The sequence below is a fragment of the Zalophus californianus genome, chromosome 15 (genome assembly GCF_009762305.2).
Source record: "Zalophus californianus isolate mZalCal1 chromosome 15, mZalCal1.pri.v2, whole genome shotgun sequence".
Classification (NCBI taxonomy): domain Eukaryota; kingdom Metazoa; phylum Chordata; class Mammalia; order Carnivora; family Otariidae; genus Zalophus; species Zalophus californianus.
The window spans coordinates 74,503,175-74,531,087 of NC_045609.1; the positions used below are offsets into that span (position 1 = coordinate 74,503,175).

General features: G+C 52.5%; 1 protein-coding gene across 6 annotated transcripts in view; it reads right to left on the reverse strand.

The window, feature by feature from the left end:
• Positions 1-27,913, reverse strand: part of HSPA12A (heat shock protein family A (Hsp70) member 12A) — a 155,759-nt gene that overhangs the window by 7,611 nt on the left and 120,235 nt on the right. For 4 of the 6 annotated variants that reach the window (XM_027595949.2, XM_027595947.2, XM_027595945.2 and 1 more), the window contains 9 exons: positions 26,690-26,775; positions 25,120-25,247; positions 21,386-21,572; positions 19,229-19,333; positions 14,354-14,470; positions 6,414-6,585; positions 2,602-2,688; positions 1,917-2,021; positions 555-813 (listed from right to left, as the gene is read on the reverse strand). In XM_027595949.2, the coding sequence (XP_027451750.1) occupies positions 555-813; positions 1,917-2,021; positions 2,602-2,688; positions 6,414-6,585; positions 14,354-14,470; positions 19,229-19,333; positions 21,386-21,572; positions 25,120-25,214 (1,127 nt within the window). In that variant the 5' untranslated portion in view covers positions 25,215-25,247; positions 26,690-26,775. The remainder of the gene's footprint in view (positions 1-554; positions 814-1,916; positions 2,022-2,601; positions 2,689-6,413; positions 6,586-14,353; positions 14,471-19,228; positions 19,334-21,385; positions 21,573-25,119; positions 25,248-26,689; positions 26,776-27,913) is intronic. The other 2 variants (XM_027595948.2, XM_027595950.2) reach the window with 2 other exon arrangements.

The window sequence follows — 27,913 nt, forward strand, 5'->3', positions numbered from 1 at the left end:
AAAAGACTTTGAGAAACCTATGATTTTTGTCTATTAATTTTGTAATTCAGCTTTAAAACAGCTTCCAAATGTTCATTTTGCAACAAGCTGAACTACAAACACTTGCCTGCAGCCAAGAGACTCAGACTAGCAGGAAACCCAGAATCCCACGGGATTCATTCAACAAATATCTACTGAGCACCTGCTATGTCTGTACCAGAATCTGTTGTAGATACTGGTACAAAACACACAAAATTCCCTGCTCTCACAAAGCTTATAATTATTAGTACATAATAAAAGCTAACACAAAAATAGTACTTTCCAGGTCCTGGGCATTGTGCTAAGTGCCTAACATAAGGAATTCACTTCATCCTCACAACAACACTTTGGGGTAAGTGGAAACATCATCTCCATTTTCCAGATGCAAAACTGAGGAACGGAGAAGATGAGTCACTTGCCCCGGGTCACACAGCTTCTCTGTAGGACTGGAAGTCAGAGTCCACACACCCTTCTTCCCTCCCATCAACATGACCCACCCTCTAGAATGACCTAAGCCATAGGTGAGTCCGACTCACTTGCTCTTCCTCAAGGCATGCTCCACGCTGTGCCCGCGGAACTTCTTGTAGTAGTCAATGAAGGAGAAGGGCAGGGTGATGTTCAGTGGGTTTGTTCGGTCCGGGGCTGCTGCCCTTTTACGAGACTCAAATGCAATCATTAAGTCAACCCAGGCCGCGGGACGCTTGATTTTGAATTGTTCGATAAAATCCTCTCCGAATATTTTACACAGAAGTTTTTCAAATTCATAATCTACTCCTAAGGATCCATAGGGTCCACCTGGGTCAAGAACAAAAGGAGAGCCCCCCCGCCGTGTTAGAAACTGCCAGAAACTGAATCCAAACTCTGAGAAACAGCCTACCCTGTGTTCTTCTCCGAAACACCAAGTAGCGTGACTTAGACCCGGTTGGCAAAGAGATTTCAGCTCTAAATTTTTACTTAGTCTTTAAAACCCTTAGGTTCTTCTTCTGGGTGGAGAAACTTTTTCCTACAGAATCACCTGTCAACAAGCTATTTAAATTCAATTACATTTTGGGGCACCTGGGTGGCTCAGTTGTTAAGCGTCTGCCTTCGGCTCAGGTCACGATCCCAGGGTCCTGGGATGGAGCCCCGCCTCGGGCTCCCTGCTCCGCGGGAAGCCTGCTTCTCCCTCTCCCACTCCCCCTGCTTGTGTTCCCTCTCTCGCTGTGTCTCTCTCTGTGAAATAGATAAAATCTTTAAAAAATAAAATAAAATGTAATGTAATTTATTTTATTTTTTTAAAGATTTTATTTTTAAGGCATCACTATACCCAACATGGGGCTCAAACTCACAACCCTGAGATGGAGAGTCGCATGCTCTACCAACTGAGCCAGCCAGACACCCCACAAAATCACTTTCATTTTAAATAAAATGGATACATATAAATAAGTAGGAGCAACACAGTACTCCCACCCAAGAAATCTAAGGACAGGGTCTGAAAATCAACAGGCCCACCTAGACCCCATGATCTGTTAATGACTCATCATCCCACCCCCACCGAGGGAGAGAGCCTGTCGCTTGCTTTGGCAACTTTGATCCAAGACCGGGTGTCCCGAGACCTCCCTAGAAAGCTTAACCAGAGCACGAGATCACAGGTGACAATCAGATCCTTCCAGAACTTTCAGAAAAAGATTCCCCTGTCCAGGATCTAAAACAGGCTCATTTTATGCCAAAACCCAAGTTACGGTGGTTTGTGTTTTAAAGAACATTTAACTGCATTCTGCTCCTCAGTTCCACACAGGAACGCTCTCGGGCCTAGAATCCCACATGCTGGTAGCAACCGAAGAGAAGGAAGTACCAAGAGAAACCTGACATGAGAGAAAAGGCTCAGGAATGAGAAAATCAGCCATGCAGGGGCTCACCTGTTGCTTTATACAGTTCTTTCAGATGTCCCTCCGGTAACCGTATCTGATGGACAGTCAGGTCTACGGTGCCCCCGCCACTGTCCACGACCACATACTTGTCACCTGGGACAAAGACAGCCATCTTTTACACAGACCGCTTGTCGGCCCCATCGTGAGACAAGCTGGGGGGGGGGGTGACGACTTGGTATACCCAACAACACCCGTCAACCCTTCTCATTAGCATGATGGTTTTGCAAATTAGCTTCACAGCCAAGTTCTTCGTGACTGAAGAGAATGCAGTAATGTCTGCCCAGGACTGCCAGTTAGCATGGATGGTAAAGAACCCGGATGAGTGGATCTGTAAGACGGAAGCTTTCCTGTGACACGCGGCTGCATCCCTGGCACGTACAAGCGGACAACTTCCTGCCAAGGTTTATAGCGCAGTAAAATGACCTGCCATTTAACACAAGACTTACCCCGGGACTGGGGTAACTTCCAATTCCCACTTTTCTTCTAAAGAGTCTGTATGGTTTTATAACATGCAAAGTTATAGCTCCGAAAGAGCTCTCCTTGGGTGGGTGGTCTTTAAAAACCACCTGATTCTGAACATTTTCCGCACGTGCCAAAGGAACCAACAGGAATGCATTTTTGCCAGCAATACAGAAGAAATCCAGCAAGGGCAAAGGACATTCAAGGACGCTACCTTCCTCCAGCTCGGACCAGATTTCTCCTATGACATTCTCCACCAAAAAGGTCCGACTCTGCCGATTACGCCGTATGTGCTCCTTAGCTAGTGGCCGACAGAAAGAAAATGACGGGTAAGAAAGCATGAAAAAGCGGGCAGTCATCTGCAGTCCGTGGAGGCAACAGCATGAGGAGGTTTAGGGACAGAACATTTAGCGACACTTGACCAAAAGGATTACATAAATACAACATTGGGAAACACAAAGCCAGACCGGTTGCACCAGCCTCCATCTCTTCATTGCATGGCAGCCTGCCCTGCGCCCTGCTGGAAAACTCGCCTTGGAGAAGAAGCAGCCCTTCCTCTGGTGACACTTTTTAGGAGTTATTAAATCGACCAGATTCCTGGCTTTGCTGTCCCGGGGAGGAACTTGTCTGCCAAGAAGCTTGCAGCGCACTTGGTTAAACAATTTCACCTCAAGGAACCAGATCTGTCTGATGCCAGGAATGTAGGGGACGTTTTCCTAATCTGGATCCCGGATAAACGGGACTGGAGCCATTTCCCGACTCCGGGGAAGCCAGTATGCTCTTCAGCCACAAGGTGGCGCTTCAGCCACAGGGCGGGCCCCCGGAACCTCGCAAAGCCCTGGCCGCCTTTCTCCTTAAGGCTGGGGAGCAACACGGCTGTGGCTCAGGCCACTTAGTGGCTGTGAGGCTTTGTGTGGGGCGACTGCATCCCTTACAGGCCGCCCGGCAGCCCTGGGAGGCAGACAGGGCACAGATCATCGTCCTTGTGCTCAGAGGAGGGAGGAAACCAGGTCGGACGAGGTTAAGGGGCTTGCAGTTCCCACGACTCTGTCTTGCAGCTCCACATCCACACTTGGACCGTGGGCCCTCATGCCTTTGAGATTTAACAACTGACAGTGAGAGCAGAACACGAACATTAAGAGTTGAGAAAGGTGCTGTGAGAGGGTATCTGGGGATCAGCAGGGCACAGCCAAGGTGCCCAATTGGGGCAAATCATGTAACCCCTCTGGGCCTCATGTGATGCCCAGAACACAGGAGGTGATAATGAAGGCAAAGCACCATGAGAGCCGGTACCCAACAAATGATCACTACAATGAACAATTTAGAGCAATACCCAGTTTTACAGATAAAGGTTCTGTCCACTGCTCTCCTGTCCCATCCCACAACCCTGACCCCACCCCCACCACCACCAATTTTTCTAGTCCCTAAAAACTGGTGCTGCTGACTTTGAATTGCCCTACAAATCCATCTGTTGCTGGTCATCCAATTAAGGACGCTTGGCCCTCTACCCTCTTCTAGCAAGGAGCACAGTGTTTGCAAAACAGTGTCTCCTCTCGGGATTAGAACGGCAAGAGCCGTCAGCTCTTAAATTCTTCGGGCCTTGGTGTTCAGTGATGAGGCCGTCTTGATTAAAGAGTTTCTGCAGGCCTGGGAGGGGTCCTCAAACTCAGGGCCTCTCTCCTGTTCCCAGCACTGGCTCCAGATGAACTTCTATTGCAGACCTTATAGTGGGCATTTGGTTTGCTAAAACAATCTAGATATCATTCATAAAAAAAAATGATCAAGCCAGACTAATAGAACATGTTCTGAGCTCTCAAAAAAAAAAAAAAATAAAAATTACCATGTTTTTAGGCAAATTAAGCCCAAGATTATAAAAAAGGGCATCCTTTACTGATCTCATGAAATCCTTCTGGTGCAAAAAAATATGGACAGCAACCCTGTGATGCTGGAGGCAAAGGCCAGCCCCGTTCCCCTCGGTAGTGTCCACTGGGCGTCCGTCATGGAGGAGCATCAGAGGGCAGAGAACAGCCCGGGGGGCTCAGGGCCCTAATTCCAACCAGGGAGCTCCTGGTTAAGGGCCCTGCCAGGCCTCCCCAGGCAGCACCCCCTCCTTCTGGGAGACAGGCCATAACTGTAAAACAAGGCTGAGCTAGAACCCCTGCTTCGCTGCCCCCTCTGAGGGGTGATGGCCAACAGCAGGAGGATTTCAAAACCAAAAAAACCTTCGGAGCACAAGACGAGAGCAAATTCCACAAGGCACGGGACACAGACACGGAGCAGTGTGGAGGCAGACAGGGTAAGTTAAAGGAAAGGAACCCCAAAACTGAGCTCTCGGGGAAGGCAAGCATTCGAAAACAGTTTCCCCTTTAAATGTGAGTGTTACACTTAGGACGTATTAAGAAAGGCTGTGCTAGGATTAGCTAGTTCTGACCTGAGTGTGTGTGTGTGAACCAGTAAGAGCGCGCACGTAAGGCAGGAAGCCCAGTCGGTCGTGCGTCTCTTTTCCCATGGAAACGATGAAGATAATTTAAATAAATATGTCATTCTGAGTATTTGAAACGTTAATACATTTGATTTAGTTAGCAGGAACCTTGCCATACTCCGGTGGAGGCCAAGCATTGCCCAAAAAAAGGCAAATCAAGTTGAAGGGCAACGGCTTCCATTCGCCCCAGGTGAGTCAGGTGTGAGGCGCTAGCCCTTAGCCCCAGCAGCCTGGGGCAGCAGCCTGGGGACCCGACCGGCGAACTCTCTGCCACTGTCTTATGGCTGAGGTTCACCGAGTCCTCCATCTCGGGGTGAAAATGCAGAGTGGCGACCTCTGGGGCAGCGTGACCGGGTGGAGAGGAAGAGGAGAATTCTGGAGGAGAGGACGCAGGGCCGCGTGAAGGCGGAGCCAGGGCCCCCTCGCCGTGGGGGAGTGCAGACACAGGCCTCGGGTGTGGGGACCAAGGAAAAGCTGGACCCAGGCTGTTGGGGGAACAGGGGGCGGTAGTTCCCGCTAAGGTTCTCCCCCCCACCCTCCTCCTCCTCCTGCGCCGTCCAGGATGGGGTGGGCATGGGGACGGGCGGCTTTCTGCCCCGAGGTCTCCTCTGGGAACAGCACCCACAGCACTCCCATCAGGGCCTGTGCTCGCTCACGGTGGGAGCTCTGACCCTGACCTAGGGTGTCTGCACTCACTCATAGAGCCCCAGATAGAAGGGAAAACAGATCTGAGGACCAAGACTGTGACCAACTTGCATACAGGTAAATGTTAAAGAGGAGAAGTTCCTGCGGCGCCTGGGTGGCTCAGTCGTTAAGCATCTGCCTTCAGCTCAGGTCATGACCCCAGGGTCCTGGGATTGAGCCCCGCATCGGGCTCCCTGCTCCGCGGGGAGCCTGCTTCTCCCTCTCCCACTCCCCCTGCTTGTGGTCCCTCTCTCGCTGTGTCTCTCTGTCAGATAAATAAAATCGAAAAAAAAAAAAAGAGGAAAAGTTCCTTAACGCCCATCCTGGCTCCCCCTAGGTGGGACTCCGTCCCACAGCTAAATGAGCATCAGCCGGGTCAGGAAGACTCAGCCCCGTTCATCTGTATTTTCAACTCTGCCAGGTTCACGGCTAAGACACATAATGAGCTAACCACACACGAAGCAGCCCCAGTGAGTGAGTAAGCAGTAAATCAACAGTCTTAATGGAGGAATTAATAACAGGCAAGTGGGATTAGATTAAGAATCAGTTAATGAACAAGAAAAATTAAGAGCCTAGTAAAATATAAGGCCAAGAGCTGCTCTCGGGCCACCGTCAGCCTCCCCCAGCCCAAGGCACACGGGCGGGCAGGTGATGACCCCGGGGTAACTACTGCGGAGTCTCCCAGGGGCCCCGGGGAGGCCAGGTCGAGGGGCCGAGGACAGAGGTGCTTACAGCTGACCTCTCTGGGGGCATCTTAATTCTTCATTACGGTGCTAAGGGCCTTTCAGTAATCAGGGCCAAGAACCATGCAGGGGTGGGAGGGGAGAGAGCAGGGAGGGGAGAGAGAGAGCAGGAGGTACCCTGTGCAAACCCAGCTCCCACTGTGTCACCGGAGCTGTACCCGTTGACCGCGGCCTTGCTGCTTAGCTCGATCATCTGGTGCAGCCGCAGCTTCCGGCAGTAGATGGAGGCTGCCTCGGGCTCCAAGGCGATGATGAGCTGCTCGGCAGTCTCGGGGGAGGCCAGGCCTGCCTGGAAGACAGAGGCAGGACCACTCTGAGGACACACATGCCTTGCGCTGACGCCCTCCAGGAAGGGACACTTGGGCTCTGCCTGTCTGGGAAATTCCCTCCACAGACCCCCATAGGGCTTACACTCAGCGGTGATGGGGTGATGAGCCCCAGGCCAAGTCCCCAAACACTGTAGAGGAGCCAAAGAAAATGTGTGGGTGCCTTTGGGAAATGCAGGGCTCTCTGGGCCCTGGGGCCTCTTTCATTTGGGATTTGCTTGGCCCAGAACTGAGCAGCACGAAGGGGGAAATGACCCCAAACTCTGAAAACTGTCAGAAGATGGAAGGCAGGTGGTCTGTTTCTGGTTATGATAGGCCAAATGGTCTAAAGGCAGACCCCAATCTTTGGTGGCCCAGGAAACAAATGGGCCATCGCTGGACCTCAGCTACGCAAGCATCGGATTTGGCTGTCTGGGAATCTGACGTGCCTCCAGCACACCAAGGAGGGCTCTGGGGCTCTGGGAGAAAGCCCTCCTGGAATCCGACAGAGTCTCACGCTTTCTAGAATATGGGTCCAAAGGCAACTGACAGTTAACTTTATTCAAAGCTGTTACCCCTTTAATAGCAGACATGCTTCTGCTCTGTGACATCTGGCTTGTTCCAGTCACAGCCCCTTACAAGAGCTGGCCAGGGGGCTCCGGGACCACCCTTCAGAGGGCACGTGGAGACCTGAGCCTGGCATGGCCTCTACCAGGTCCCTGCCCACCTCCCGTGGCCTAGGAACTGAAGCGTGAGGCCTCGCTGAAGCCGTTCAAGCCCTGAGGGTTTCCTGGTCGCCAGCACGACGGGACAGAGATGCGCTGTGTCCTTCACCACTGTGTTTGCTGTTTCTGTTGCTGTTCCCTAGGGAACTTCGGGGTGCTGCCCTCATGCCACACCCACTTTGGAGGAGACTCTGATTCAACACCAAGCCCATAAGGTGTAGTGGACTCATCTTGTAGATCAGGAGTGAACAGTCTGCCTAATGTCACACATGCACAGTGACCTCTCTAGAGTCACAGCCTAGAGTCACAGATGGAAGGGGCTTAGAAGATTCAGTTATCAGACAAGGAAGGGAGGGGGTTCCGGTTAGAATATTAAAAATGCAAAGGCCCTTCTTGGCCTTTTGTACAGCTCCTTCACTTTATGCAGAAAGAAACAAAGCTCAGAGAGGTAGGGTGACCAGTGGTCCTGCGTTTCCTGGGACATGGACTCTCAGTGCTGAAACCCAGACAGTCTTAGGCTCAAATGTATCCACCTTGTACGTGGACGAGCAAGCCCAGACCCAGTCTCAAGTCTCGAAGACCAGCTCTTCAATTGGTTCTTGGTTCTCCTGCTCTCGTTGACTCCAGGTACCAGGGTGGGAGCCAGGCCTTTCGACTGGGACAAAACTCCCAGGGTGTCTCTAATGCTCCTCCTTCTGCTGGTTTCACGGTATGATCTCTTTACCCAGTAAATCCGGGACAGCACTAGATGGTATACCACCTCTAATTGCATGTAGACAATTCTCCGTAATAACCATACCCCAAATGAACCAATTAACTGTGACTTAATGAGAAACCATTGGCAGGCAGGTGACTTAAATCTCCCCCCTGCCAATACCAGATGCCTCACAAGTGGTAGAACCCCTTCTAGAAGACCGACTTTACAAAACCTACACCGTCCACAGAAAAACTGCCTCCTTAATTGCTTTGTGTCCTCAGCTGTTAGCCAACTACATGGGCAGCATCTATGCTCACCAGTTTGGTCCCTGGGTGCAGAAGGCCTGCATGCCCATCAACAGGCCACTGATCCAGATGCATAACAAGATTTCCCACTACTCTCAACCCAAGGGACTAAAAGTCCCTCTCCCCCAGCCTCGCATAGGGTCACATCCTTAGCAACAAGACAGCTGACACTGCAGTGCCCAGTGACAGGGAGCAAGGTTTACAGACCTAAGTGTCACCAGGAAAGTCGAAACCTCTGAACCTTAAGCCCCAGGATCCCAGAATAAATCCAACATAAAACCAAGAGGAGCCCCCTTCTAAAGGACTGCTCTCGAAGACTGACTTTCCCTCCTTTGTGGGTTTGTAAAGTCAAGGGCCTCCTAGAATAGAAGCTAGCAGGTCCAGCTTTCCAGAAAACAGCGTGAGGGAGAAGGAAAAACTAGCAGCAAAGAAACAACCAGGCCAAAATGTTTAAGATGCTTTTCCAAAGTTCAGAAGGGAAAATAGCCCGGGAGGAGGGGCGAGGAGAGCAGAGTGCCAGGGCCGTGCCGGGGCCAGTGGGAAGGAGGAAAGGCTCACTACCGCCCTGTGTCCCACTAGGATGTCCACCGGCCAGGCAGTCTCCCTCCACGTGGCCGGGAAGAGCACCGGCCGGCCTGGACCCAGCAGTGGGGGATGGGAGGGAAAAAGAAGAAAAACTAAATGCCTTCATCCCTCTTCACACCTCCCCTGAGACCGTGAGCAGCCACTCTAAGGCAGACATGAAGTATCGGGGTGTCGGGGTGGCTCAGCCAGCTGTGTCTGACTCTTGGTTTCGGCTCAGGTCATGGTCTCAAGGTCCTGAGATCGAGCCCCAAGTCAGGCTCTGTGCTCAGCAGGGAGTCTGCTGGAGATACTCTCTCTCCCCCTCCCTCTGGCCCTCCCCCTGAGCTCCCGTTCTCTCTCAAATAAATAAATAAACAAATAAATAAATAAATCTTAAAAAAAAAAAAAAAACAGACATGAAGTATTTAAACAGAAAGCCAAATCAAGAGTTCCAGAGCAGCGAAGAGCATTGAGTACAGTTACACAACTTGAGGTATGTGATTTACACAATCCAGCTTCCCCCTGGGATGCTCCCGAATCCTGAAGACATGAAAGACACACAGGCTGCCCCAAAATGCCCCAAACAGCATGGCTACACCCCTCAGGCGAGGCCTTTCATCTGTCCCTCTCCAGCTGGGTTGGCCTCAGCCCTGCAGCAAAAACTTCGACCCATTTCCACAGAGGGTTCCCCGTGGTACCCAGGAGAGGACACACATGGGGAGCAGAGGGGCAGAGGACCTCCAACCAGCAAGGGGGGGAGGGGAGTGGGGAAGGCAAGCTCAGTGAGAGGCCCAGGACAAGCTAACCACACTCCTTGGATCGAACCAGCCCCCATCCTGCTCGCCAGAGAGAGTGAGGGGCCATGCCCCAATAGCAACTCCCATGGGGGCCGTAGTGGAGAGCTGAAGAATCGAGGCAGGAAGAGGCAGCGGGCTCTGCCAGGGCCCCTCTCCCCAGGAGGGGTCCCAAAGCTGCTTGTGGACCTCCAGAAAAAGAGGAAATGCAAAAGAATCTGCCAGACGCTCAAAAACTCAGATGTCTTTCTCTCTGGGCAGGAGGACCCAATGCCTGGAAGGGTCGGCCTTCTGCATAAACACTTGCAGTTCTCAGCAGAAGCCCGCAGCCTGGCAACTGTCAGGAGCCCTGGGATCGGGCCTGGGCCCACCAGAGCAGGGGAGCACCCGCTGCTTTGGCTAGTTCTGCCTCTGAGGCTGGTACCTCGCAGCCGCTGTTCCACATGAGCTCTCCCGCCCCTGCACCCCGGCTCGTCGAGCACTTAGCCTATTCCGTCTCCAACTACAGATCATGCAGATGCGCCGAGCCTCTCCTGCCAAGAGGCTACTTTCCAAGGGCAGCACATAGCAGGTGCTCGGGGGGTAGCTGCTGAGTGAATGAACCCACCATCCCTCCAGCCAGCCTTCATTCTGTGATTTCCTGGCCCTTGTCTCCAGAACACTGAATGAGAGCCTTCTGCTGACATGACCTGGGGAGGCTACCAACAGAAAGGGTCTGCACCGAGAACGCACTATCCCATTTGAGTCCTCTAGGAACCTGGGGTTAGCGGGAGAACCGCCACAGCCCCTCTGAGAGCCCTGCTTCCTGGTCCTGAGCCCCACTTGGGAGGGGCCGAAAACCGCACTCGAGGAGGCTGGGGATGTGGGCCCTGATACCGACTCGTCTGCCCCTCAGCCCTGCTGTCAGCCAGGGAAGCCGGCCAGGGACGCGTGCACAGCCGTGAAGGTGGACATGTGGGCCACACGTCCAGCCGCCCGGGGCTACAGCTGCACCGCGTCTGGGCGTCAGCCACTGTGGCTGCTCTGTCCCCCCCAGCCCCCGGTGTGATTATTTTTCACTGCAGTACCAGCTGTTAACTCCACATCAGGGGAGATCATCCTCCGTGAGGGATCGTCTTTTATTTGGCAGGTTTCCAGAACCCACTAGGGTTACACGTTTCCGGCAAAACGCCTCTAGAAATCAACTGGACTATTTCCTACCCACAATGACTACCCCTCAAGACTCAGTGGAACTGTCTCCCATTCTAGGTCTTTCCTGGAGGCCTCAGAAGAGGGATCAGCTCTTCTTCCTGCTACGGGCTGTTCAGCAAATGCTCTGAGAGGGTCTAACGGGGCCCTGAGGCCGTGAATTATAAAACATAGAGACTGAACCCACTTTTTCAACAAGCATTTGACACGAGAGGAGTTTTTGGAGTTTCACAGATAAAACTGTATCCATAAAGTGCCCCGCAACCCCCGCCAACCTCAGCACTGAATCCCAGACTTCTGAATGGAGGCCCCAGAACCAGCCCCTCCAGGCTTGCCTCTTCCATGACAGATGCTGCCCAGAGCCTCGTCTCTTGCTCTGCATCCAGGCCTCTTCCCCCTCCACCAGGCCAGCGGAGGAATGAAGCTCAGCCCCTATCTGACTGTGCCGTGAACTTGCGCTCACGGGGCCGCCAACGGGCCTGAAGGAGGGACTCCATTTCCTGCGTGCAAGCAGGGGAGATGTGACCAGTTTCCCAGCTGCCCTGATGGAGTACCATCCTACCTCATCCTTCCAGCTCTTCCTTCTGAAGCCAGGCTGATGGGCAGCACTTTGGGTGCAAGGGATGGTGGGCATCCTCAGATCTCAGAAGCTGGCTGACCCAAGAACTGTGTTTTGTGCTCAGGTTCTGTATTAGCATTCTCCAGAGAGACAGAACCAGTAGGATGTATGTAAACACAGAAAGAGATTTACTGTAAAGGATTGGCTCACACCATTATGGAGACTGACAAGTCCCAAGATCTACAGTCAGCAAGCTGAGGAACCATGAGAGCTTACGGGATAGTTCCCTTGCTGGCAGCCTCAAGACCCGGGAAGAGCTGTTTCAGTCTGAGTCCAAAGGGAGGAGAAAAACAATGCTCCAGTTTGAAGGCAGGTGGGCAGTAGGAATCCCCTCTTATTCTAGGGAGTTTTGGTCTAGTCTGGCCTTCAACTGATTGGATGAGGCCCACCCGCCTTAGGGAGGGCAATCTCTTTATTTAGTCAGTCAATTTAAATGTTAATCTCATTCAAAAATACCCTCACAGCAAACACTCAGGATGATGTTTGACCAAATATCTCAATACCCCTTGACCCAGTCAAGTTTACACATAAAATTAACTATCAGAGGTACACATTTTTCTTATTCTGTACAATTAATGGAGGATGAGAAGAGAGAATTGAAGAGATGCTAATTCTGGCCACGCTTCGTTTCCATATTGTTATGGGGACTCTTCCAGAAGACGAGCTAAAAGATACCATAGACTAGTCGGCAAAGCCGTTGTGCCCCATAACTCCCTTTGCCCCTCTCCCTGAAGTACAAAAGGCTGCAATGAACCACTCAGCTATGAGCAACCTGAGAGTGGGGCCTCATCGTGGTACACAGGATATGAATCCAGCACCAACCATGTCCCAGCACGCAGAAGACCCCAGTATGGGTTTGTTTAATGAACAAATGAATGAGTAAATCAAGAATGATGGAATGGCCCCTGCCATCTTGAAGGCCATTCAGTGACTAAACTCGACACAAGTATCAAATCAGAATTACAAAGAGCCAAAAATTAAGCTGCACGAACGCCACACCCATCAGAAGTTACCCAACAACCAAAGGATGGGGCAGGCTGCAGAGTAACTCTGGGCTTCAGAAAGAAAAGTCCCCATGTCCATAAATGCTGGTTACATTCACCCCTCTGAGGTGCCATTTTGATTCCGCCAAACCCTGGAGGGCACCACACCTCCATCTGCCTGGTTTCCTCCTCGCCCCAAGAATGAGGGGCCTCCCTGCCAGGCCCCACTGCTCAGAGAGGCAGTCCTTAGGCAGAGCCAGCCCAAGGCTCCAACAGCCCTGATAAATCTCCCCGTCCCTGCACCTCTTTCTGTTTCAGGCTAAAAATAAGAACTGACCCTTTTCCGGGTCACATGTTTGTTGCTGCAGTTTTCCTGTGGGAAAATGAAAGTCAAAGCCCTGAATCCTGAGTCTCCTTCCTGTGCAAAGTCAGAATGCTGGCTGTGTCTTCGTAGACAGCCATGTCCCGGCGTCCCGTCTTTGGACGCTGCCTGAAGGCTGGCACTGTGGACAAGCTCCAGGATGCCCAGGGCTCTGTGGACAGCAAAACTGCATTTGGGTTTCTTCCTTTTTAAAGAAGTTGCCTCTTTCTGGAACTTCCACCCTCTTCCTTCATCCCTATAAAAACAAATCTATTTTGGGCAGCTACGTAGACTGAGCCAGATTCTCACGCTGAAGGGGAGAGCAGAGGAGAACCTGCCACGGAGGGAAGAAGGGGAAGCCGGGAGAGTGGGGGTGGGGGTGGGGCAGGGATACTGCTCGCCCTGGATCTCTACCTGTCACCTGGGGTAAAGCTCCAAGCGGTGAGTACAATTCATGACACCAAGGTACCCATGGCCATTTTGCTGCCTTTGGTATCCAGGTAGGTATTTTGAAAGGAAAGTTCATACCTATGGCTACAAACTCAACATCAGAGACATGTCCCCCGGGAGCGGTGGCTGTCCCCTGGGAGGTGTGGCTTCGGGCAAGGGAACATCTATTACGTTGGTGACTTTCCCCAGCCCAGCTCAGGTTGAAGGCTCTGGAAACTGACTCTCATTGCACAGAGTGGGCCCAGGTCCCAGGGTAGCCTTTCATTAACCCAGGGGATTAAGTACAGTGGGAGCCAGCTCTGACCTGGGGGTCAGAATGGTAGGTCAGCACGGCCAGCCATTCTTGCCATGAAGTCAGACCCTCGTGGAAGCCCCATCATGGCACACGTGGCCTGCGGACAGTGTGAGGCTTGGCGGCCATGAGGGTCCATGGTACCAGGGATGCCCCAACGCCCAGGAGGAACGGGCTGGCCATTGGCACTAGAACGTTCTGTCCATGGCGCCATGCTGACTGGCACACTCCTCAGCCATGCCACTGCCCTCATCCAGGTGTCTGCCACCACGCAGGTCTGGCGGCCTCACCACCCCCTGACCCTATGTGCTCCCGTGTTACTCACAAGGTGACACGTGTAGAAGATCATTCTATTTCCCTTATGTCCCAGCTGTACAGGTGCAGATTTCAACCTCTATACCAAGCTGCTGTGCTTGGTGCACAGCCATCGGCTTTCTCTTTTATTCCTTTCTTCTTCAAACATTCGTATTGCCTAAGCTTTTTCCTGAGGTTCCATTCACCCACGGAGAAATGTCTCTGTACCCCAGTTTGAAATCCTAGCCCTGGGGAACCTACAGTGTAGAAGGTATAATGCCAGAAAGAAAATCGAGCCCAGCCCAACCCTTATGGACCTGACCCCCATTCCTCCCCCAGGAGGAAGGCTTCATGTCCCCTGGGCTGTGGGAGACCCCTCACTACCTGCCAGGGAGGCCTGAGTGCTGGAGACACCTGAGTGGGGTGACAGTCACCCCCGTGGGCATCCTGGGCCGCCACCCGCCCCACCCCTACACTCACCTGATAGGCAGCTTGTCTCATGAACTGCTTGGCGGGCTGTTTCCAAATGGCAGGCACTGTGATGACCCATCTGACATCAGAGTTCTCAAACTCCGACCCCGCCTGGTCACTCAGCTCCTAAAGCCAAGGGAAATGCAGCAGGTCAAGAGGACACAGCTGGTCCTCCTAGAGCTTCACGGAGAATTCCAGGCTTCCTGGCCATGAACTCTTGGGGCATCTACTCTACAGCCTCCTGAACTTACCAGTGTCAGGGAGCAAGGGTCTGTTTCCTGATTATTCCACAAGCAGGGAGCTCTGCTCCTTTCACTCACTGAACGTGACTGCAAGCAGGAGGCAGGCAGGTCAGAGGCCTCTGGCCACTTCTGAGTCATATGACAGGGCAAGTAACAGCCTCCCAGACCTCAGTTTCCTCATCTGCACAATGGGGATAATAATACCTAGCTCATCCTGTTGTTGGGAGGAGTGATAATTTTCTGAGAGCTACATTTACTGGGAGCTTACTCTGTGGTAAGCGCTTTGCATACCTCCTCTCCATTAGTTCCAGGATCCCCCCAGGAAGAGATGATAACTGTGTGTCTTTTCTACAGATGGGAACCTGAGTCCTAGATACATGCAGTACCTTCTGATGACTGCACAGCTGGAAAGTAACAGAGCCAAAATTTGGACCCAGACCCAGTTATATCTTAATTCTAAAGGCCAAGGTCTTAACTAAGTTGTTACATGTGGTTCGTATCTAGAACAGGGCCTGCCCCATAGCACTGCTGCTTAACACCTGGTGGCAGTTGTTGTCAGAAATGTCACTGTCCTCTGCCAGCACGGCAAGGCCAGCACCTCAGGGCAGTTCTCCTGGCAGGACGGAAGGGATACGAACGACATGACCCAAGCAAGAACTATGCCGCCCTTAGCTTTGGGTTAAGATTAAACCACATCAGCAGGAACCACACGGTTAAAAGGGATGGGCAGAAGCATCAGAGGTTCACACCAAGTCCATGCAGACAAAATACGTCTCTACAATAGTTCTCAGACTCAGTATTCCCATCTATAAAATGGGGAGAATAAAAGTAACGCTCTGTGTTTCTGGGGAGATGGAAAACACCTGGAAGAAGCTCGCCCAGAGAAGACCTCTGATAAAGCTTGCTCCTTCCTACCCTTCCCCTCCGGATGCCACATAAAGCAGACAAATCTGCAATCAAACCTAAACATGCACCAATGCACATCTGCGTCTGAGTCAGTTCTGGGGACAGGTTTCAGAAGATGAACAGGCTGGCGATTTGTTTCTTCTGAGAGGTATCTCATTTCCTCTCTTGTTTCAGTAGATACCTTGGGACAGAGCTACCGTGTCACGGAATTAACTTTCTCTGTGATCAGTCAGTAAACTTTTTTTTTTTGCCCTTTACATTTTTCTTTTAATTGTGACAATAACCCATAACGTAAAATCTACCACATGAACCTTTTTTTTAAGCACACAGCTCAGCAGTGTTAAGTACATCTAGTATACTTTAAAAAAAAAAACAAAAAACATGTTTTTAAAAACATCTCTGTGTGAAACAGCGGGTTTTGTTTTATTTTGTTTTGTTTTGTTTTTATCATGTTTTATTTCCTTGCAGGTCTGCACGGGGCTTTAAAGGCAGGTGAGTAGCGATGTGTGTTGGGAAGGGTTCTAAGCAGGCTGCGGAGCACCATCCAGGCTATTTTAAACTCTTTAAACAGGAAAAGGCTCAAAAGGTGAATGATGGGCTTCCCTGGCCATAGGGAAGGTTGTTTAAAGCTGTTTGTTTACCAGTGGATGGAGTACAGCTTAAAAGGGAAAGGACCCTGCCATTAATTAAACATCTCATTATGTCAGGCCCTTCTCACTTGCTTTCCTTCATGAATGATGAGCCTGCTTCATGCCTGTGATTCCTGAGATATGCTGCTTTAGTACATACTGTATTTTGCTTATCCTGGTCTGACGTGCAACAGTCCCTTCCTCTGAACCCATCTGTCCTTCCGATACCAGCCAGCTCTCTCGTGTAGAGCCCCGGTGCTTATAAATCTCCTCAAAAAGCTTTTCTTCATGGAATTTCTTTATAGCATGATCCCTGCTGGGAGAATGTGCGACCAGGTTCCCGAAGCTTTTGGCTGAGCTGACATGTTCGAAACCACACACCCTCCTACACATCCCTGCTGGCCCTCTGCCCCCTCCATCTCTCCCCTCCCCTTCTGAGATGGGCTGTTCACTCTTTTCCCCTTGGCCAACCTGAAACACAAGCCAATGTCATGGACTTTCTCAGGTCCTAAATTTTCCCCAGATCCCCAGGCTTCTTCCTCCTAATCCAAAGGCCCTGGAGTCACGGGCCTCCCTCTGCTGCTTCGACTTTCTCCAGATGTCTACAGGCACGACAGGCAGACAGTCCCTCATTGGCTGTCTGGGCTACCGGGTGCTGAGCCCATGTCTCTGAGATCCCTGCTCTTCGGGCTGACAGAGGTCCACATCTCTGCACCTCCTAGTCTGCCCTGTTGCCGCCCAGAATCATGTGCTCTCCTTCACACTCAGTCTCCCTCCTCCTCCTTCCTTCTGTCCTCGTCCCTCTCCGCCCCGCCCCCAGTGGAAGAATTATTTCCCAGAATCTACTTCTTCCCTCCGCCCTGGCCCCCTCTTTCTTCTTGGTTTTCACATTCCCCAAGTGACCCCCCCACTCTCCGAGTCTCGGAGCCCTCAGATGCACCTCCTTCAGGATCTGAGTCTGCTCTTTCCGTAGGGCTTTCCTCCACCCTGCAGGCCCTGGGGATGCTGTGGTCTCCCTCCCTCGAATGCTATCTCTGTGGCCATGGCATTCCCCTATTAGAAATCCTTGGATGGCTCCCCATGACCCAAGGAGTTCATTAGCTTGGCATTTGAGGCTTTGCAAGATCTCGACCCAAGCTTACTGTTCCCACTCGATCCCACAGCCCTGCCCTTCTCTCAGCCCAAACTGCCCACTTTCCAGAGCTGTCTGCTGTGTTTCCTTTCCCCTGTGATCTTTTTGTGTCATTCCACCAGCTCAAAACACCCACCCTTCCAGCTGCTGCCAGGGAGAGGCCCCTGATGCACCTCCTCCAGGGAGCCTTCCCTACTGCAACCCATTGGGCAGAACCTCTGTCTTCACCAAACACCAAACACCCACAATGACCCCCTCACAACACCAATCTGTTGACTACACACTCCTTCACACTCTGTTTATTTCAATGCTGCCAGAACTATCTGGCACACAAAAAATACTCCAAAAAGAAGGAGAAGGAGAAGCAGAAGAAGAAGCAGAAGAAAAAGCAGAAGAAGTAGAAGCAGAAGCAGAAGAAGAAGCAGAAGCAGAAGAAGAAGCAGCAGCAGAAGAGAAAAAGAAGAAGCCGAAGAAGAAGAAGCCGAAGAAGAAGAAGAAGAAGAAGAAGAAGAAGAAGAAGAAGAAGAAGAAGAAGAAGAAGAAGCAGCAGCAGCAGCAGCAGCAGAAGAAGAAGAAGAAGAAGCAGCAGCAGCAGCAGAAGAAGAAGAAGAAGAAGAAGAAGCAGAAGCAGAAGCAGAAGCAGAAGAAGAAGAAGAAGAAGAAGAAGAAGAAGAAGCAGCAGCAGAAGAAGAAAAAGGTGCTTGAATGGATGAAAGCAGTATTACGTTCTCATGTCTTTGTTTCCCTCAGGCCCTATTTCTAGAACTCTATCCTATTTTTAGAGTTCACTAAATTTCTTATAGTGATCACATAATACCAAATACTTCTAAAGTTCCCAATTCTTTTTGGATAAAGCTCAGTACACGAGGTTCTTTAGGCATCTGACTTACACCCACTCATCACCATGCCCATGGACGGAGACACCGAGTGGACATCTGTATTCCACTTAGAAATCAGCCAGTTCTTCCCCATCCAGGGCCATCTCTGCACAAACTTTTCAACAGTCATCCAAGGGGCTCACTCAGGCACCAGCTTCTCCCCTGGGATCTGGGGGGACAGGGAAGAGGGATGACAGCAACCATTTGCCAGGAGTTTACTGTGCCCAGCTCTGAGGGAGGTGCCTCGTGTCTGGTTAAACAACCCACGAGGTACACAACCTGCCCCACTCTTCCGGTTAGGAATGTGGGTGTCGGAGAAATTAAGCACCTCGCCTGAGACCCCACAGCTGCCGCCCATGTCTTCTGCCTGTCTTTTTACTGAGATGTAATTCACATCTCATAAAATTCTCCTTTTTCAAGCATACAGTTCAGTGGGTTTTACTGTATTCACAAGGCTGTGCAACCAGCACACTCTCTAATTCCGTCACCCCAAAGAGAAGCCCCATTCCTATCAGCAGTCACTCCTGTGCCCTCCCCCAGCCCCCGACACCTGCCAATCCACCTCCTCTCTCTGGGGATTCACCTACTCTGGACATTTCTTACAATGGAATCACACAGGATTGGCTGGCTCCTTTCACTCAGAGTAATGTTTTCAAGCTTTCTCCATGTGGTTGCGGGCGTCCGTGAGTCATTCCTTTCTATGGCTGACTAATAGCTCCTTGTAGGGATAGACCCACTTAGTAACCCATCCATCCACTGATGGACGTTCGTGTTGTTTCCCCTTTTTAGTTATTACAAATACTACTGCTGTAAACATTCACAGATGGGTTTTCGTGTGAATATGCGCTTTCATTTCTCTTGGTTATATGCTGAGGAGTGGAATCATTGGGTCATGTGGTAGCCCTGTGTTTAACCTTTGAGGAACTCTCAGACTTTTCCATGGCGGCTGCCCCACTTTCCATTCCTGCCAGCAGGGCACGAGGGTGCATCCTGCTTTCTGAATGTAAGTCCTATGCTTCGTCCCTTGAGGCCCTGCCTGCTCGCCTGGCTGGCAGGTGCGCCTCCCCCTGCCCCGGGGCCCTGGCGCATGGTCCTACCTTCAGCGCCTGCTCTTTGAAGTATTGCAGGGCATACGCGAAGATTTCAAGGGCTTTGATTTTCTTGCCGTTTGCTGCCGTTAGGTCTGTATCCATGGTGAGGTCCTGGTTGGGGAGAGGAAGGAACAGTAAGACGACGGAGGAGAGACGTGCCTTGTGGCTTCGGGAACTGCTACTTGGAGATCTGGGGAAGCCAGTGAGCCACATTTCTGTTTCCTGGTATTTGGTAGACTGGGACAGTGTGTCTTCCACTATCTCCCGCTAAGGGGCCTGGCAGCATCGTCCCCTTACTGTGTCAGGGGCCCTGGCTGTTTCCTTCAGCCCCTACCTCTCACTTTTCCCTCCCTCCCTCCCTCATTCTCTCTCTCCTGGATCCTCACGAAGCAGAGGTTTCAGGGAGGTGACAGAGCCCAGGAGGAGAGAGAGGAAGCAGGCACCACTGCGGATGCAGTTGACACACTATTTCCACACCTGGACACACATGGTCACCCTCGGGAGCCCCCCAGCAGAGGCTGAAAGCATCACGCCAACTCGCTGACGTGCATGATGCTAAACAGACGTGAAGCTTTCATTCCCCGATGAGCTGCCAACCGAGTCGCCGAAATAGAAGAGTTCCTATTTTAAGACCTGTGCTTAAGTCTCTTGGGAGTGCAGCATCACCACCCCCCTTCCTCTGCCAGTAGCTAAAGCAGTCTGGTCCTTGGGTAGAGGATGCCTGTGAGACACTGGCTGGACTGGGGTCATTCAAAAAGGACAAGAAAAGTGCTCACAGGGCGGCGATGGGCAGAGAGTGGGAGCGAACATCAGGAGGAAGCCCCCAAGGCAGCCCGAACCCAGAGGCTCATTACTACCAGGGGGAAAAAAAGAAATCAGCCTCCGGATTGATCCAGCTGGCTAATGAGCCTTGCCGTTAGAGTGTGAAGGGGCGCAAAGCTACTAAAGCGGCCTCGTGGAGCCTGTCAGCTGTCCTGACCCATCGGCACAAGCCGCCCCTTCCCAGCCAGCCACCCCACCCCCGGTGCTCAACAAAGACACCCCAGATTTGGGGGTGGGGGCAACTCCCGGGTTCAGAGAGGGGACCAATCACCAGGAAGCCAGAGGGTCAGAACTCAAAAAACTCAAAACGGAAGAAATTCCCGTGTTCCACCACACAAGACTGCTGTTGGGCGGTGACGGCCATCAGGGGAAACGGGGAGGATGCATTTCTAGCAGGAACCTGTCTGCTTCACATGGCTGCAGGGTCACCATTAACATGTGTTTTGTCATCTGCAAGCACGTTAACAGCAGACAAATGAAAGCAATAATCATAGGAGCAGGCAACTGACTAGAACTTAGTATCAACACAGCTCTAAGAGCTTTAGGTTTTTTGATTCCTTTAATCCTGACACCATGCCCGTGAAGAAGGCCCTGTCAGTGTCTCTACTCCACACAGGGCCCAGAAAGGTTAAGTCACTTGGATTAAGCATCTCGCAAGTTTCAGAGGCAGGATTTAAATCTAGGCCCTCTGGTCCCAGGGTCCATGGTCTTAAACACCCATCGCTGGCCTGACTCTCTAAGTACCAAGAATTAAGGAAAATCTGTGGGATGTAATGCTCACCCCGAAAAAAAAATCCCATCCTGTGATCCAAACTTTCCCATGAATCTTGAGAGAGGGCCTAGCTGACGTAGACAGCTTACAGAACACTGGCATGCTGGGAGTCGAGCCTCCAGGAAATTGAGCACCTGATTTCCTGAGCTGCTGCTTCCCCCAACAGAAGGTTTACTTCTAAACTTGTTAGCTAATCGCCACTGCCCTGGGTCCCCCAAATGCCCCCAGCCCCCAAGGCCTGCCTTCAGAATCCCCGGATGTCCCAACAACCCAGCAACTGCAGAGGGATCTTCTGGCATAGCAGGGAGCCCCCAGCCCCCTCGGCCGGGGTTCCAGCCCGTGTCCACGGCACACACGTTGTTAAATATTCTGAATATCTCCCCGCCCATGTGTGTATCAGAAAGTGCCATGTGTTGTGTGCTCCAGGTTCCTTCTAAAATCAAGGTAAATGGATGTTACTTTCTGCTCGGGAGAAGCCTGAGGGTTTCCTGGGTTGGGAAGACCTCGGGGCTGGAGGGACCTTGGCTCTCCAATGTGGAGGACTTGGGGCCAGGGAGAGGCTAGCTTACCCCCGTGGTATGCAGCTTCATCTTGAACTTCTCCAGGTACAGCCACTGCTTGGCCTCACTGGGATCCAGGTCATGGTAGAAGTCCCTGGCAGCATACCCAAAGCTGTGGAACTTCCTCTCCGGAGTCAACAAGATGGTGGTCGGTGTCTTCTGGTTGGACACCCCAGGGTCACCCCCTTCCCATCGCCTGACATCAAGGAAAGGCAGAGATTATGAGAACCTTCTTTCACAATCCCAGTTCAGGCGGCACTGACTGGAGCACCTACTGTGTGCACGATTCTTAAAGATGTAGGTGCTCACAGGAGCCGCGACAGGCGCACTCTTGTTCTGTTGGTTGAGTGGTGATCAGAGACACAACTTCAGTCAGAGAGAAGAAGGAAAGGGGCAAGCACCAGGGTGTTGCTCAGGAACGAGGTCTGCTTCGACCATCCACTCCATGTTCACTGAGCACCTACTATGTGCCGGGTGCTGGTGACACAGACACGAAACCTTTATGTCTCTGCCTTCAAATAACTCACAACCTAGGAGGTTATGCCTTTTCGTGGGGGCGGGTTTTTTTTTTAATTTGCAAGCCCTCAAAACAAACGTATAGCCTGATTGTGTCCTCTCTAAAACAAGGTAGGGTCCAAACAAATACACAAATACCTGCCTTATCACATGGGAATGAGGGACCCAGGAAATGCCCTAGGGGCCAGAGAAGGCAGAGGTGCTGGATGGTAGGGCAAGGGAAGGAATGCAGGGCTAGGGAGAGACTCGAAGGACTGACAGGGAGCTGCCAGGATCTCGAAGGATGGAAGGGCACTGCAGGCTGCTCAGAGGTAGGAGAACATGGGGCTTGTGCGGGGATGCTAAGTGATTGGGCGGGGTGGAGACTGAGTGTGTAAATGGGAAATGTGAGAAACGAGATTGGGAAGGTGTTTGGAACCAGGCTGAAGAGAACCCTGGGAAGGGAGAGAATTAATGAGTGAGTAACTCGGAACCCCTAAAGGTTGGAGGGCAGGGGCATGGCAGAATCAGAGCTGGGGTTGACCAGAGCACACCGAACTAGACAGGAAGCCAGGAGGCTGAGGAGGAGCCTCAGGCCTCGTCTGGGAGCAGAGGCAAGGCGGCTCAAACAAGGGCAGAGGAAAGGGATGGAGGAAGATGAGCCGTCCCGAGGGAGAACCGAGCCAAACGGTCATGGCATGAGCAGGACCCAAGGCACCAGAGGCCCCCACTTGGGAGCCCAGAGGAGAAAGCCCCCTTCCCAGAAACCTGGAGCCCTGGTGAACCAAGGAGGCTGCAGGGAATGAGGGAACTCCAGGTGAACCTGCTGCCACTGAACTCTCAGGAGGGGGCTGGAGATGTAAGCCTGGGGTTCACAGGAGAGACCCAGGAGGAGAAACAGACTTGGGTGCCTCCATACCAGGGTGCCAGCCACGGTGACAAGGAGGCAGAAGAGCCCTGACAGGAGCAGGGAGGTGGGAAGGGACTATTCCTGCAAGGCTGGGTGCTGAAGAGGCCCCAGAAGAGGAGAGAGGTGAGTGTAGACAGATAGGCGGAGACCATGGGAGTCCATCCTGGAGCTGATGAGGGGGGCATAAGGGAGTGGGGCAGGGGGTAGGTGGAGCCCCAGAGAAGCTTCCTTCCTTCTCTTAGGTAGAAAGGAGACTAGGAAGGAGAATGGAGAAGGCAGGTGATTTGGTGCCTCCCCCTCCTCCGGAAGAGAGGAGAAGCCGCATCTGCCAAGGTGGCCAGGATGCTCTCTTCTCTCCCAGGTTCTGAGGCTCCCGTGCTGCCACTAGCCACAGGACCACTACGAGAAGCCTCTGGTGGCAACACAGTGTACTAGAGGAAGCACGTCCCTCTCCCTGGCCTGCTGGGAACGTGGCTGAGCTCACACCTGCTCCCGACATAGCATCATTAAGCTTCGGTGGGACCACCACAATCCAGGTGGAGAGCCAACCTGGATTTGCCACGCAGCTGGGTCTGGAATCGTCCCTGGCAGGTTCCCAGTCAAGCTCCATCAAGTTGCAGGCTTCTACTCAGGGAGCCAAAGTCCCCATGACGAGCGCACTGAGACCCAGGGATGCTCACCACCCCAGACGCCGGGCACCTGGATGCGCCCCACATGACCGCTCACAAATGGACTTTGTGTTCCCATTAACAACTGACATTTTCACTAGGCGATGAACCTCCTGAGTTATTTCCCTTCCAATTTTTATTCCTTCATTCCTATTAAAATACATACAAAGAACTGAATTTTCTCAACCATAATTGTGTCAGTCTGTATCAAGGTTAACATGTTCTGACTGAACTAAAATTCAGGTAGGGCCTCCCTCCAAACTCTCTACAAGAACGGAGATGATCTCTCCAGAGGCCTGAGCGCTGCTGATAATGTATGGATCCCTCCCAAGCAATCTCAATGTTATTTCTGCTCTTCTTCTTTTTTTTTTTTTTTTTCAATTTCACTGCAAGACTATCCCTTCGAAATAACATTTCTCAAAACAACTACGGAGAAGTCTAGCTTTTTACAGCAATGCTCTTCTCCCTTCGGGGTTTCCATCCCTGGGGACGGCAGAGCAGACCTCGCAGCAGGTGTCTAGCTACCCAGACGCAGAATCCTGATGGCGACTAGACAAGAGGGCTCTGCTGTCATCGGGGCTCTCTACTAGAACCAGCTTTTCATTATTTCCTGAAGATACGACACCCACAGGGCTCTGGAGCCTCTTAGGACATCCAAACCAAGATTGGGGTGGGGGGTCATTTTTAGTATGACTTATGTTTTAAGCAGCACCCTGCAAAAATGCATAAGATCTTACTCTGGGAGCCATAACTAAATTCCACAATTGCCAGGTAAAGGAGTTGCAAAACCCATCACAATCTATCTTCAGAGCCGTCCTTGGATTTGGAAAATCAGAGTGATAAACTCCTGGCCCCCAAAGCTTTGAGGGGCCACAGACTCTGCAGGAGAGTGCCGCACCAGAGCCGGAGCCCCCGTGGGGGCCAGGGTAGACCAGAGTCCTCGCAGACAGCCCGTCATGCGTGGATGGGGAGGGCAAGAGGGCGTTCTAGGCTGCTGTGTGCATGGCGGGGTGAGGCGGAGGAGGGCAGCAGTGTCCTGAGCACAGAGTGTGTCCCAAGAGACCCCGGACAACTTCAGGGTGACCCTGAAATTCACCCCGCTCTGCTTTCTGGTTACTATCATTTAAGGACTAGCACCTTCCCTGCTTACATTTTACTATGTACTAAGCTTGGCAGGAAATCTCATTTCATATGCACACACACTCTGTGAGACAGACATTGCCATTACCTCCATTTCACAGATGAGGAAACTGAGGTTTAGAAGGTCCAGCAGTTGCGTAAGGTCACACAGTATGTGGCCGAGCTGACGCCTGGACCTTGTCCATCACAAATACCCTACAAGTCAGTACCTCTTCCTCGGGATGCATGCTAGAATAACCCAGGACAGGTTTCAAACACACTGTCCAGGCCCTTCCCCAGACCCACCGAGTCAGAATTAAACCAATGCTTTTACAGACCAGGAACCTGGAGTCCAGAGATGAGAGTGGTTTACCCAAAAGGGGCACAGGGGGTTTGGGCTGAGCTGGGCCAGAATCTAAGACCCGCCTACTAAATGCCATTCACCCACTTCTTAAACGAAGCCCCTCCCCTCCCCCCAGGGCCCTCCTCCAAGTCCCCACAGGTATAGTGACCGGTGCCCGCACATGGCCCTCCGCACCCACAGCACTCACCTCATCACGTGGATACATTCTGGCTCCTTGGTGAAGCTGTAGGCATAGCCACTGGACGTGGTTCCAAAGTCAATGGCCACCACCACCAGAAACATCTGCTGCTCCGAGACGTTCGGGTCAGCATCATTCTGCAGATGTTCGAAGTAAGGTATGAGGGGTGGGTGGGGGTGGCCGAGCCAGGCCTTCCTGCCTGCTCAGCTGCGCACCCCCTTACAGACAGAACTCTGGCTCACGTGTGCCGCACGGTGAGCCCTACAGAGAGGGCAGGCCAGCCTCAGCCCCCACGTGGTAGCTCAAGGAGAAATGGAGGGCCAGGCTGCCAGCGAGAAGGCACCTGCCCACAGCCTGCCCCCCACCCCCTTTATCAACTGCTTATGAACACGACTAATTGTGGAAAGTCCATCCAGTCTGGAAGCCCAGTGGTTCCTCGAGTGATGCGATCTTTCCCTCACTGCCCTCCCCGAACTCCTGTGCAGACCATGCCCAGAATGCCTTACCAGCTGCGGCCTTGCCACAGCGCCAGTGCCCACTCCATCTGCTCCGGCGCGTTGTGAGTGGGAGGAGGGCTCTGCGTGCCAGGGGCCCTGGCCATGCGACCCTGCCAAGTCCCTGTCCCTTCAGGGGCCAGAGCCTTTCCTCAACATCAAGCAAGTGAGTCAGGCCATTCCAGGTCTCCAAACCTTTTTGGTTTTTTGTTTGTTTGTTTGTTTTTTAAGCAGTGTACTTTTTTTTATATCCACAGAACTTCACATTATAAACCAGTAAATGTCGGGCTTGAAGTGTACTGCTTAGAGCAGGGGGTGAGAGCCCCATCCATCTGGCCTCTCCTCACACTGCCCCCTCTCCCCCCACACCCCAAGGTGACTCTGAAGCTCCTACGGGGACCCCTCAGGGTGCCGTCTGGAAACCCACAGTGTGAGGACCGGGCCAGAGGAGGCCAGCCTCCCAGTCTCCCAGGACTGACGGAGTGCCAGGACACTGAGTGAGGTGAAACCCAGACAGTTCCAGGAAAACCAGGACAAGCTGGTGCCCCCTCCTACAAAGCCACTCCTCCCCGGGGACTTTTCTCTGGTCGGCTACGTGTAAGTCCCTTGAACAGCTGCCCCACAAAAAAATCCATCTTCTCAGTGAGGGGTAGGGTGGGAGCAAATGCCCAGTCTGCAGCCCCCTCCCCATCCAGGCCTTCTCTCCCGGGCTGGCTGATGCAGAAGCCAGCCCAGCCACAGGCTTGCGGACCGGACAGTTAACTGCAGTCAAAAAGCCGCTGCATTTCACCGATGCCGGGCCCAGAGGTGGCTGCTCCATTCCGAAGGGACGCCTCGCCGGCTCTAGGCCCTCAGCCTCCAAATGCACCTGCTAACGCACCAAGGCCAACAGCTCCGGAAGCACCAGCCACACCACAGAAAGCCTTCTCAGGCCGAGGGTGGGGAAGGGGCTTGGTGGGCTCACAGGACTAGTCCCGGGACCATGTACTCCCCACCCACGAAGGTGAGGGGCTGCCCAGCAGCCTGGCTCGTGACAGCAGATCCAGAAAGCAAAGATCGTCAGCACATGGAGACACATTTCTTACCACGATATGGGAAGGGGATAGCGGCGTGATTCCTGTGTCCCCCAGACTCCGGGCTGGAGATGAATATGCAGACGTGGGGGCTGTTTCTGAAAGGAAAGACAGAGGCCCTCCTTAGAAGCAGTGTGGGCCGAGCCAGGGGGCAGGAACGAGCTGTGGGGCTTCCTGCTATGGGTAGGTGCTGTTGTCGCCTGGAAGCCTGTACCCCACCACACACGTAGTCTGTCTGTTCTGGCACTCCCTTGTGTTTGGTATTTAGAACGACCAAATGAAACATTCTTTCTCTCCACATAACCACCAGGCCTCTCGCTGTGTCCCACCCAACTTCTACCTCACAGAGACACCGCCCGATCCCCACATGGCCTCACCTCCAGGCTTGTGCTCTCTAAAGGGCCGGATCCTCACCTGGGCACCACGATGGACCAGAGGAACCTATAGCCACCTGAGCAAATGTTTGTGTGCATTTTTTTGGAAGAGATTCCAGGTTCCTTGCCCTACCCTATAGATCAACAAGCCCTATTATAGAAATAAAGGACAAGAATGCAGCTTCCGGAAAGAACTTCCTTGCTTAGTGGACACATCACCTCCTGCCTCCCTCTGGCAGGAGGCCGCATCACAACGTGGGAAAACTCCTCTCTCTTCAGTGATCCTGATGGCTCTTGACAGCCCATAAGAAAAACCGTGGCAGAAAGTCAGGTAGCTCAGCATCCCCGGACCCCGTGCCTGGGGCCCCACAACAGACATGAGGTCAAACCAGAGAAGAGCCAACAGCAAAGCCGCCTGAACATCACTGTGTCGATTGCCTTGCTAGTCTCACAGTTACGCAGGCGCTGACATTTGTCCTGACACCTTGCCAGGGGCCGGTGGCCCTCCCCCAGGAATGAACACCCAGGGAGAAGTCACACTGTCCTGCTGGAAGCTCCATGCAGACCTCCCTGCCCACCGCCCAGGACTAGCAGGGCCGGCGAGCAGTGGAGCACCGACGGTGAGCGACCCTGGGCACCCACAAATCCCAGGCACTGGCTGGGGTGCTCTGCATCTAGCTCCATCTAGCACACAGCCTACTACCTGGTAGGAAGGAACGGGTAATTTGCTAAAACACACTGGTGGTCAAGGAAACCCAGAGGGTGCAAGGTGTCTGAGAAAGGCCTGTCTGCTTCTAAGGGAGTATCACAGTGGCCCCAACTGCCCCTGCTGCCATATCTCTTTGGTTAATCCCACACACTT